Source organism: Culex quinquefasciatus, chromosome 2 (genome assembly GCF_015732765.1).
Source record: "Culex quinquefasciatus strain JHB chromosome 2, VPISU_Cqui_1.0_pri_paternal, whole genome shotgun sequence".
NCBI classification, from domain to species: Eukaryota; Metazoa; Arthropoda; class Insecta; order Diptera; family Culicidae; genus Culex; species Culex quinquefasciatus.
The window spans coordinates 61,958,824-61,969,081 of record NC_051862.1 but is presented as its reverse complement, the minus strand read 5'-3'; the positions used below and the strand labels follow the sequence as shown (position 1 = coordinate 61,969,081).

General features: G+C 40.6%; 4 protein-coding genes across 6 annotated transcripts; 3 read left to right on the top strand and 1 right to left on the bottom strand.

The window, feature by feature from the left end:
- The first annotated feature begins 380 nt into the window (after positions 1-380).
- Positions 381-1,510, top strand: LOC6054747. Its single transcript, XM_038250366.1, has 5 exons — positions 381-393; positions 537-630; positions 691-825; positions 886-1,265; positions 1,326-1,510. Exons 1-5 carry the CDS (start codon positions 381-383, stop codon positions 1,508-1,510), a joined length of 807 nt encoding a protein of 268 aa, XP_038106294.1.
- A 4,203-nt stretch (positions 1,511-5,713) lies between these two features.
- LOC6046994 lies at positions 5,714-6,951 on the top strand. Its single transcript, XM_038254817.1, has 4 exons — positions 5,714-5,839; positions 5,897-6,122; positions 6,198-6,580; positions 6,662-6,951. Exons 1-4 carry the CDS (start codon positions 5,803-5,805, stop codon positions 6,853-6,855), a joined length of 840 nt encoding a protein of 279 aa, XP_038110745.1. The 5' UTR covers positions 5,714-5,802; the 3' UTR covers positions 6,856-6,951.
- Positions 6,952-7,173: 222 nt separating this feature from the next.
- On the top strand, positions 7,174-8,474 carry LOC6046993. Its single transcript, XM_001864071.2, has 4 exons — positions 7,174-7,402; positions 7,473-7,701; positions 7,758-8,134; positions 8,201-8,474. Exons 1-4 carry the CDS (start codon positions 7,363-7,365, stop codon positions 8,371-8,373), a joined length of 819 nt encoding a protein of 272 aa, XP_001864106.2. The 5' UTR covers positions 7,174-7,362; the 3' UTR covers positions 8,374-8,474.
- Positions 8,396-9,877, bottom strand: LOC6046992. Of its 3 annotated transcripts, none has more exons than XM_038254819.1 (3): positions 9,727-9,877; positions 9,157-9,590; positions 8,396-9,099 (listed from the first exon to the last, which is right to left on the bottom strand). In XM_038254819.1, the coding sequence occupies exons 2-3, from the start codon at positions 9,325-9,327 to the stop codon at positions 8,725-8,727; spliced, it is 546 nt and encodes a 181-aa protein (XP_038110747.1). In that variant the 5' UTR covers positions 9,328-9,590; positions 9,727-9,877; the 3' UTR covers positions 8,396-8,724. The 3 variants fall into 3 exon arrangements, with proteins under 3 accessions (XP_038110747.1, XP_038110748.1, XP_001864105.2); XM_038254820.1 differs by lacking the exon at positions 9,727-9,877 and having other exon boundaries at positions 9,157-9,434; positions 9,490-9,680; XM_001864070.2 differs by lacking the exon at positions 9,727-9,877 and having other exon boundaries at positions 9,157-9,680.
- Positions 9,878-10,258: the final 381 nt, after the last annotated feature.

The following is a 10,258-nucleotide window of genomic DNA, read 5'->3' as shown; positions in this document are numbered from 1 at the left end:
CAAGTAGGACGTGCGCTGGTAAAACTTAATTAAACCACGCACATTTCTAACGGGTTAAGAGATGTTCAACAACAGAAAAACGTGCGCTTTTTCCAGTTTTTCAAGAGTTCTCAGGGACGTTGGGAAAACATAGTAAATGAGTTCAACAACAAGTTCGGAAATCTTTTGGCGAACAAAGTGTGCTTGGGTGTTTTGCTGCTCAGGATAAAATAGTCTTGAAATGAAGTTTTTTGTTCAAAAAGTACTACTTTTACCAGTGAATTAGCAAGAAAATGTCAAAATAAAGGTCCTAAAAATGGTAGGGTCGAGAGAAAAGCTGCATTTGGCATGCTATTGACAAATTATCACAAAAGTGTTCCGAATTTGTGGGTGTTTCGAATATGTGGGATGACTGTATCTAGTAATATAGCTCAAATGCAAATGATAAGATGATGTCATCGAATGTTATCGTAGAACATAACACAGGAGGAGGGTGCTCTTCTCAGAAATGTTTTTTGTTCACTCAATTGATAAGATTAATAATGTTTTCATTTTAGCTTGTGATGATGGTCCATGCCAGATTCCTACAAAGCATTACTCAGAAATTGGTTGTAAACCGATCCACGAGGAAGGTCGTGGCTGCCCAACAAGGTTCAAGCAGGATTTATTCACATTGGAAGATTTCATAACTTTCAACGTTTGTTCTCTCAGATATGAATGTCCATCGTTCGCGGATCGCGATAACCGGAAGTGCTACTTCAACGGAAACATTTACGAGCCTGAGAGCAGTTTATCTAAATTTGACGAAAGACTTTCCCCTTGCTATGCTGGTTGTATTTGCGTTAAGTAAGTTTTACAATCTCCTGATAAATATCTTAGCATATCCAAGACTTGATAATATTTCAGCCTGAACCACTTATCATCCTTCATCTGTGCTTCGTTCTCATGTCCGGAAGTTACGGCACGAGGGACAGACTGTATCTTTAAGTACTCACCTTTCGAATGCTGCCCCACTGAAAAGGTTTGCGGTGATGAGACAAAAAAGCTCACCGAGTGTTATTTGGAAGGAACACGATATCTGGAAGGCGAGATTATGTATCCACGGGAAGAATCGTGCTACAAGTGCAGTTGCCAGAAAGGATTCGACAACAGTACCATAAGAGGGAATCCAAATTGCTACGAGCTGAACTGTGGCATCGAGTTGTTGAATTTGGAGCAGCTAATGAACGGCTGCAGTCCGGTGTTCTATGGAACACGTGGATGTTGTCCAATTTGGTGGAGATGTCGTGAGTTAAACATAATTTTAGTCTGAAATTTAAAAAAATGTGATTACTTCTAATTCACAGCGAGTGATGAGGATACGGTAATCCATGAAGAACAACCAGAGAATGCAAATGAAATCAATCCGAAGCTGCAATGCCAATTTGGAAATCTTACTCTTAACGTTGGGGACTATGTGTCATCCGATCGAACGACTGTTTCCTGTAAGTGCTCTATACCTCCGATGGTTCACTGTGTGCAGAATAAGTAGGAATGCTATCGAACATAACTTTGTTTCAAATATAAATAAAATTTGATTGAAGTGTATCAATTGATTTTTTTATTTGTTATTTTTATATAGTTTCATTTGAATATAGTTTAATCCAAAATAAATAAAAAATTAATTTAAAATATTTTTTCAGATTCCCAATTTTTTTCCTGTTTGCATGTCTATTTCTTTAATTTATATTTATTCAGATTATTTTTCATGCACTTTCATTCAGTTAAAAATAACATTGTCCCATCACATTCGGCGACTTTTCACCTCAATTTTAAATACAGCAACTTTCATTTATTCAATAAATATTGTAGTTTTCGCTGTTCAGTGATTTCAAATGTAGGAGGTCCTACATTTACAAAAAGAAAAAGGGATGCCTTAAAACTAACTTATAATCTATATAAAGAGCGGATCAATGCAGCTGAAGACTGCAATGATTTTGGTCGAAATGCATCAATTATCTATTAAATAGACATAACATCCAAAGTGTAAACTTCGGCTAATTGATGCAGTTCTCTGGTGCTGAAGCAGGGATGAAGTTTCAGAAAGCATTTTCAGAATTTTGTTCTGAATCCTCTGAAGTTTTTTTTCTTCCTGGTTGAGCAACAGCTTGTCCAGATCGGCACAGCGTAAAACATGGCAGGTTTGAAAATTTGTTTATAAATTAACAGTTTATTCTTGAGACGAAGTCTAGAATTCCTGTTTATAAGTGGATACAAACATTTAATATACTTGTTAATGTCCCGATGGAAATCCCTTCACCTTTCTTCCAAACCATCCAACATTTTCCGTTTACTTTTTAAAAGTGGCGTGGTATCGTAAACCGGGGTGACATTCAGTGGTGTCACGGTTCGCTTTTGAGCGTTTCATAGCCACTCAATCGACGAACATATCGGGTGAGCGCTTATCGAACGCTCAGAGCGGCGGGTTTGAACGGTTCGCGAACCAAAATTTCGATCATCATTTCTCTGCTCGCTTGCCGCTCCGCTCTGAACGGAGTAAAGAGAGTGTTCAGCGAACGGTTCGCCAACGGAGAATGTAGGCACTGATAGAAAAACTTATTGGTTTTTATTCTTCACTCCCACAATATTAATTTGTTAACGATAAAGTTATCAAGGGACCATCCGTAAACTACGTGGAAACCTTAGGGTAAGGGGGGGTGGGGGGTCTATGGCGATTAACCACGCTTCATAGAAAAAGATATAATATGAATGGAAATTGTCCACGATGGGGGTGGGAAGATTTCCAAAAAAGTGTCTACGTTTGTGGATGGTCCCCAAGGAACCAGGGAGTCCTCTGATGACCCAGGACATAACAACATAATATAAAAAAGTCTACCATACTCACTGGAGCTATGCGTGTATGATCTGCAGTCATAAACCGCAGACCTCTTGCTTGTTACGGCGGTGGACCCACCGATAATAAATCCAGGGAGTCATTGGAAGACCCAGGACATCCCAATGAGTTGTTGCAGCCATGCTCTGTCATAGTCACATAAGTCGTCTGCCGTAGCCTTCTGTTGTCAAAATCATGAAATGTTTTTCTCTGAGTGCTGTTTTTTAGCTCTTCTTGCGAACCGCTCATTGATGGTCCCTCTCACTCTCATTCGCGATGAGAGAGCAAGGGTTCATGCGAACCACGGCAGGCGTTCGGATCGTGGTTCGCTCGTGCTTGGTTCGCAATCATGAGCGAACCACACTTGAGCGTCATGACGTATCGTTTGAACCACGATTCGAGTGAGCGAACCGTGACACCACTGGTGACATTGATAGGATTTCAATTTATTTTTGGAATATTTTCCAACTGTTATGGTTTTTCTCAAGATTATTATTTTTTTAAACATGTACAGTAGTGTGCCCAGAATATGGAACTTTTTCTCAAAACCTCGCTCCACAAGCTGAATATTGTTACTTGAACTATTTTTGGACTCTGGGCTAAATATGAGCAAAATCGGTCAACATTTACCCCTTTGATAATCGAAGGTGAAGTTTGTATGGGAAAAATCGAAACAATGTATGGAAAACCCAATTTTCTTTCGGCTTGGTCTGCACGGTGCGCTACTTCCATCAAAATATTCCCAAAAGTGAGATTCTCATTGGAAATTTAATGCCCTACAACTTTGTAAATTATACCAAAGCTGTATAACTCGTTCCTGAAAAGTTATTAGAGATTTAAAAAAGTAATTTTTGCATGAAAAACATTTTTTTCACCAACTTTAAGCTCGCATATCAATGGGTTAATCTCAACCAATTTCGCTCAAAATTTGCACAGATTCTTAAAATAACCTAAAAAACTGTTTTCCGCTTGTGGAGCAGGGGGTCATTTTTTCTGGGCACCCTAATGTAGAGGGGTAGGCTACAGAAGGTTTAAGCACTATCTCTGAAAAAAAAGTTTAAAAAAAAGTTGCGTGGAAAATTCTTATTTTAAATTCCGCGGTACTTTGACAGTCATAGTTTTTTCTGTTAAGGTAATATTAGGTTATAAAGTTTAAAAAAAAATTAAACAATTTATATTTAGTTAACTATGTTTATAAGCTTTTTGACAGATATATAAAAATTTTAGGTACAATTGTTAAAAGGTTACAATTTTGCCTGAAATTTGTTAAAACTAGTTTTGTTTATAATATTATCGATTTATATTGCCTTTAAACTGAATTCGAAGCACGAATCAAAGGTTTTCACATTTTACAAAAAAATTGATTCATGCCTATAAATTTGATGATTTATTTTAATCATATTTGAAAAATACATAATGTTTATTATTTACAAACATATTTTACCTTCGCTTAGTGTAAAATTGTCTAAAGAATCCGAAAATGCATTCCGTTTTTCGATTCGAAATCATGTTCATTGAGAAAATCATGACACTTTGAGAACATTAAAGTAATGCTATTCATCAACTTTTTTCTTAATTATAGTTAACTAATTATTTGAACTTTTCAAAATTTTATGAAAACTTCTTCTTAAAGTACTTTGAACACTTCTTTACCATAGTCAGTAGATTCACATCTAAAACCTATCAAAGTCACCCCGTTTTACGATATTATTGGCTTTTTTTCAAAATGAATATATAACGAATCCACACAAAATAATCTGGCTATACTACTTAAAAAAACGTTACTTAATCCACCCTTAGGTGGTCGGTGTCTTCCTCACATTTAGAGGGTAATGCTATCCAAAAAAGATACAAAAGAGCGGACCTTTCAGTGTTCTATCAATTCATTATTTATACCATCAGATTGGGTAGTCTTCATAATTCAGGGCACTTATGTGCTTATAACTTTTGATATGGTTGTCAGATCTTCAATCTTTTGAACTCATTGAAAAGGTCTTTTAATTACCTATCCAACGACAGGTCGCATGATAGATCCGGACAATGTTTTCATCGAAATATATGAGATCCGGCTTCTAAAAAGTTCATAAATAACACTTAAGTGCTTATAACTTTTAATAGGGTTGTCAGATCTTCAATCTATTGAACTCATTGGAAAGGTCTTTCGAATACCTTTCTAAAATGTATAACATGACGGGGTTTCTTACAAAAACCACCCTTTTTACAATCTTCCGGACTTTCACTAAAATCGTTTTTTTAGCATAACTTTTTAAGTACTTAAGTAAACTTTATAATTTTCAATAGCGACTTATGGGACCCCAAGACGGATCGAATGAGACCAAAATGGTCCAAATCGGTTCAGCCAGTGCCGAGATAATCCAGTGCAAATTTTTTGATCAACGTCCCACCACACACACAGACATTTGCTCAGAATTTGATTCCGAGTCGATATGTGTACATGAAGGTGGGTCTAGGAGGTCAAATTAAGAATTTCGGTTTTCGAGTGATTTTATAGCATTTCCTCAGTAAGGTGAGGAAGGCAAAACTTTTGGATTTTTCGGATTTTTACTCCAGAAATGCTAATGATTAGTCAGAGTGATCTCTTCTCTGAATTGATAGTCTTTTTCTGGTATGACTAACGAACGTAGATAGTCTTCTAAGAAATTCACTGAGCAGAATCAATACTTTTTACACAAACTCTCCTGGAGAGAGTTGTTTGGGGGTTGTCTTTAGACAATGTCATTAGGAAATATGAAATTCATATTTAAGTCTGTTAAGGAGTGATCCTCTACTAGGAGATAATTTATGGACAACCCAAACTCAGTCCAACGAGAGAATCCCAATAAAATTGGTTTATTAAAACAACTCTCGATCAGTCAGTGGTCGTCTTTGGATGAGATTGCATCTAGTAAGTGGCTTTCTGTGCTGTTTGATCAAGTCAGAGTTCAGTGGTCATGTTGAGTGTGAAATTAACGCTGTTATTCGGTCTAGGTGAGTGTGTTGAGTTGCTTGAAAAATAAGTATTAGACTGATATAAAATCATTTTAGTGGCCATCACGCTGGGTTGCAATGTCCCAACAAAGCACTACTCAACGATGAAATGCACCCCGATCAACAAGAAAGGATCGGAGTGTCCGGAGAGATTCGACTGTCCCAGCATCACGAACCATGTCAACTCAAAGTGTTACTTCAACGGTGATACTTATGCGCTAAGTGAGCAGGTTCCGAACGAAAAGGTGGCTCCATTCTGTTCAGCACTGTGCTACTGTCGAAGGTAAGAGGGAAGAGATTACTGGGGGGGATTTTCTGCTGAACTCCACTATCAATTTGGTGATTACCTCTCGTTTAGTGGTTCACCGTTTGCACAGTTCCGCTGTACTCACGTCGATTGTGCCGAGTTCTTCCACCGGTTCGACTACGACAACTGCATTCGGACGTACAAACCAAACGGATGCTGCTCGGCGGGACAGGTCTGCGGAGAGGACAAGAAGAAGCTGGCCAAGTGTACCGTCAACGGTGATGACTTTTTGGCCGGCCAGCGGATGCATCCGAACTCGAACAAGTGTCTGACCTGCATCTGCCACGAGGGCTTCAACGAGGCCAACATTGGCAGTGATCCGTACTGTTACGAGTCAACCTGTGGCTTTGAGCTGTTCTACGCCAAACAGGCTTACGGCGGAGCCGCTCCGGTGTACTACGAAGATCGGTGCTGTCCGTGGGAGTGGAGAATGCGTAAGTTATGGTCATAATTCGAAACTCATCCCAGAATCGTTAAAAAACAAACAAAAACTGGTTTTCATTGGTCACACACAGCCAAGGATTCGGACAAGCTCATCAAGGGTAGCAGCAAGAACACGGATAAGCAGCTGCAGTGTCAGTACGGACGGCTGGCCATGAACGTGGGCGATCGGCTGGAGACGGAGGTCACTGATCAGTACACGTACGAGTGCTTCTGCCAGATTCCGCCGCTGGCGCAGTGCGTGATGACCAAGCTTCAGAAGGAGTGATTTGGGGTTCAGTAATGATTTTGAGAATAATTTAATTCTGGGACTCAAAACATTAAGTTCATGTTCTGATTTTGAATAAAATGTATTTTTTTAAAAGCCGGCTAATTTAAATAATGTTATCACATCATTCTTTCTTTTTTCCTTCACATTTTAGATAACTACTTAATACATTTCCAATATAAGTACGTGTTCAATCCGGATTTTGGAATCATTAGACTTTTATTTACAAATAATTAGCATCTTCTGGCTCAGTCAACTTGTGATTCCTCTTATTATCTTCTTCTCCGAAGCACTTTTCTGTCCACAACAAGCTCAAAACCCACCCACCCATCCAATTCTTGTTCTTCACACCCTGGCTAGCACAAAGCAGTTAATTGAACTAGAGAGACCTGTTTGTCAGCTGGCAGTGCCGACTGACTGACTGTCTTCACTTTGCCCATCGTCTCCAATTTGAATGAATAAAAGCATACAGTCGTCGCCGGGCTTCGCTCAGTTGCACCTGAGAAAATGCGAAGATCGTTTGCGCTGCTAGTCATTACGTGCTGCGGTGAGTAGATTCTCTTGGGGGGTTTTCGCTATTGAAATTGTTCTTATCGGAGCTTCTTCGAAATGAATAGCCGGTGCTGCGCTGGCATGCAATCAACCCATTAGACATTACATCTCGATGGGATGTACGCCCAGCGCTCAGCGAAATGCCGAAGGATGTCCGGTGAGCTACGACTGTCCAAACGTGGTGGGTCGAAGATCCGACAAGTGTTACCTGTTTGGGAAGAGCTACGCGATTGGAGAGAAGGTTCCGGATGATGAGACTTCATCGATTTGTACAGCCTTGGTGAACTGCGTTGAGTGAGTTTTGGGCGAAGTGGCTTGGTGGATGTTACGGATTTGGTTGTGTGTTTCAGAGACGTGGACAAGTCGGTCAAGTTTATCTACGCCCACGTGGATTGTGCCGAATTCTTCCGACCGTGGAAAGAGGGTTGCATCCGGCAGTACGCAGCAGGTCGGTGCTGTTCCACCGGGGAAGTTTGTGACGCGGACAAGGATAAGCTGGCCAAGTGCAGCTTAGGAGGTCATACGTACTACGAAGGGGAAAAGATGCAAGTACCTGGAGATCCGTGTCGGTCTTGCTACTGCGATGCAGGTTTCGATGAGAAGAACTTGGAAGGAAGCTGCGTTGAGCAAAAGTGCAGCTTTGAGATCTACGCCGTGGAGAAGCTGCAAGCTGGAGCGGCTCCTGTCTACAAGGATGGAATCTGCTGTCCATGGGATTGGAGAATGCGTAAGTAACTGGTGAAACAACTTCTGACATGAATTCTGAATAATCAATATTATTATTTTATTCAAGCTTCTGAATCTGCGAAAATTGTCCGAGGAAGTTCGAGCGGTTCCCAAGGGCAATGCAAGTTTGGAGATTTAACGTTGAACGTTGGAGATTCGCTGGAACCGTTGCAGGATCCTCAAGGAACGCATCAATGTGAATGTGCTATCCCGCCACTGGTGCACTGTAAGCTGGTTTGACGGTTGAAAAATAGAAACAACCTTTGCTCTTTCAAATATTTATTGATACTGAAAACATTTAGTTGAAATAAATAATGCTACGCGTGTCAATCTCTAAGTAACGGCCGAAGCTGCTCTTATTGCTGAATTTTGCTACCATTGAAGTGTTTCTTCCCCTAAACCTTTTTGTTGCGTGCCCAATCAGTCCTACAAAAATGTTCTTGCACGGCGAGTACTTTAATAATATTGGCTAATTATAATGTAAGGTTAAAATTCCGTAGAACTGCCATGAGGTGAGCCCAGTGCGCGTCGGTGAGTAAAATAGACATGAATAATTAATTCGTTGTGGCCCCCCTTTTCCCGGTAGTGGTACTACTCCTGAACCTTCAGCTTCTGTATGCGACTAGACATAAACTCCATCTCGTGGGACGGAAGCGATCCATCGATGGACTTGATTGCTCGCACCAAATCTTCCAGCGACTTGGACTTGACCAAAGTATTGCATCGAGGTATCACCGCCGAGGTATCCATCTGCGAGGTAGACGGGTCACTGGTTTCCATCAGAGTTGTGGACGCTGCGTTGGGAACGGTTGCACTCTGGATGGCGTCCACCGTTCGTATAGTCTCCAGGAACACCATACTTGATGGGTCTGAGCTCTCACTCTTGGTTCGTGACCGCTGAGGAATATAGTACGGCCGCATCCGGACATGTGGCAGTGAACCGCGGACTCGACGCGGGCAGCAGATCTACAATTCATACGTTTACTTATTATTTTGAAAGATAAATTTATCCGGAATCCTCACCTGAGAGATATATCGCGAGTTCAGCTGCATCTGCAACTTGTTGTAGTTGTTTGCGAGAAAAGTGTCCGAGTACCGGATGGTTCCGTTGAACTGCGTGTTCCGTATCAGATTCTGGATTTCCTTTTGCTTTTGAACTTGCTCTTCATCTTTTTGATTAGCCTCCTCCAACATTCTGACTTCCACTACATTCACCCAATGCTAAATGATTTTTCACTCGACCCTCCAATGACGTACTTCTATCGTAATGATAGCTATTCAGACTTCATCGCACCCATCAGCTATTGAGAGTACAGATCGATAAAAAATAACACGACGCACTTGTTTTGACCAGACTTGCTAGCAACGTCACTGCTATCGGATATCGATACTCCTCCAGCCAGCTAGACCCGCTGCATTCGTCCGTCCAAAAGCTCCCCGCAACCTGCAACACCACACTAAAATGTTACGGTAAAATTGCGTTCTATTTAAAAATAAACAAAAATCAGATGTGCGACGTGGTTCCCGACTTCGTCGCAGTTGTGTGTGAATTAAAATGAAAGTGAGCTTTTTTGCTACTCTATCGATACTTACGGCAGCTACCTTGTCGGTGTTCCTGCACCACCACCACCAATAGTTACTTTATAAATAAAAATTTCGTGTGCATCAACAGCAGCAACACACAGAAGTGTTTATTGGGCAGAGACTCGGCTCAATGTTTTTGTTGCTGTTTTGGGTTGCCGCAGCCGATGACAGCTCGGTGAGGGTGTATTGGTGTGCTTGCGATTGGGAGTGACGTTCTTTTCAATCGGGGTGCGTTCACGGTCTGTTTCATACCATGTTCAGAGAGTCCATGAAATGAATATTATGCTTAAAAGATCTTAGGGTGAAGGGTAGTATGAAACGATACAATTTCCAATGATGTTATGAGCTTGGCTAAGATGTGGTTAGAGTATTGGCTTAGAAGGAGTTCCACAGAAAAAAATCAATTCCCGTAATCGTGAATATCGTGTTCATAATGTGTTCATAAATGTGAGAACCACGAAGGAATTTATTCATGAGTATGGTGCAATTGCACTATGAACGCGACTATATTCCTTCGTGGTTCTCACATTCATGAACTTAA

Excerpts from the sequence above, each read along its gene's own strand:
- LOC6054747 (XM_038250366.1), top strand. Across the intron at positions 631-690 it reads GGTCGTGGCTGCCCAACAAG|ATATGAATGTCCATCGTTCG; the intron begins GTTCAAGCAGGA and ends TTGTTCTCTCAG. Across the intron at positions 826-885 it reads GCTGGTTGTATTTGCGTTAA|CCTGAACCACTTATCATCCT; the intron begins GTAAGTTTTACA and ends ATAATATTTCAG.
- LOC6046994 (XM_038254817.1), top strand. The coding sequence starts at position 5,803 with ATGTTGAGTGTGAAATTAACGCTGTTATTCGGTCTAG. Across the intron at positions 5,840-5,896 it reads AACGCTGTTATTCGGTCTAG|TGGCCATCACGCTGGGTTGC; the intron begins GTGAGTGTGTTG and ends AAATCATTTTAG. Across the intron at positions 6,123-6,197 it reads GCACTGTGCTACTGTCGAAG|TGGTTCACCGTTTGCACAGT; the intron begins GTAAGAGGGAAG and ends CCTCTCGTTTAG.
- LOC6046993 (XM_001864071.2), top strand. The coding sequence starts at position 7,363 with ATGCGAAGATCGTTTGCGCTGCTAGTCATTACGTGCTGCG. Across the intron at positions 7,702-7,757 it reads GCCTTGGTGAACTGCGTTGA|AGACGTGGACAAGTCGGTCA; the intron begins GTGAGTTTTGGG and ends TGTGTGTTTCAG. Across the intron at positions 8,135-8,200 it reads TCCATGGGATTGGAGAATGC|CTTCTGAATCTGCGAAAATT; the intron begins GTAAGTAACTGG and ends ATTTTATTCAAG.
- LOC6046992 (XM_038254819.1), bottom strand. The coding sequence starts at position 9,327 with ATGTTGGAGGAGGCTAATCAAAAAGATGAAGAGCAAGTTCAAAAGCAA. Across the intron at positions 9,100-9,156 it reads ACTCGCGATATATCTCTCAG|ATCTGCTGCCCGCGTCGAGT; the intron begins GTGAGGATTCCG and ends TATGAATTGTAG.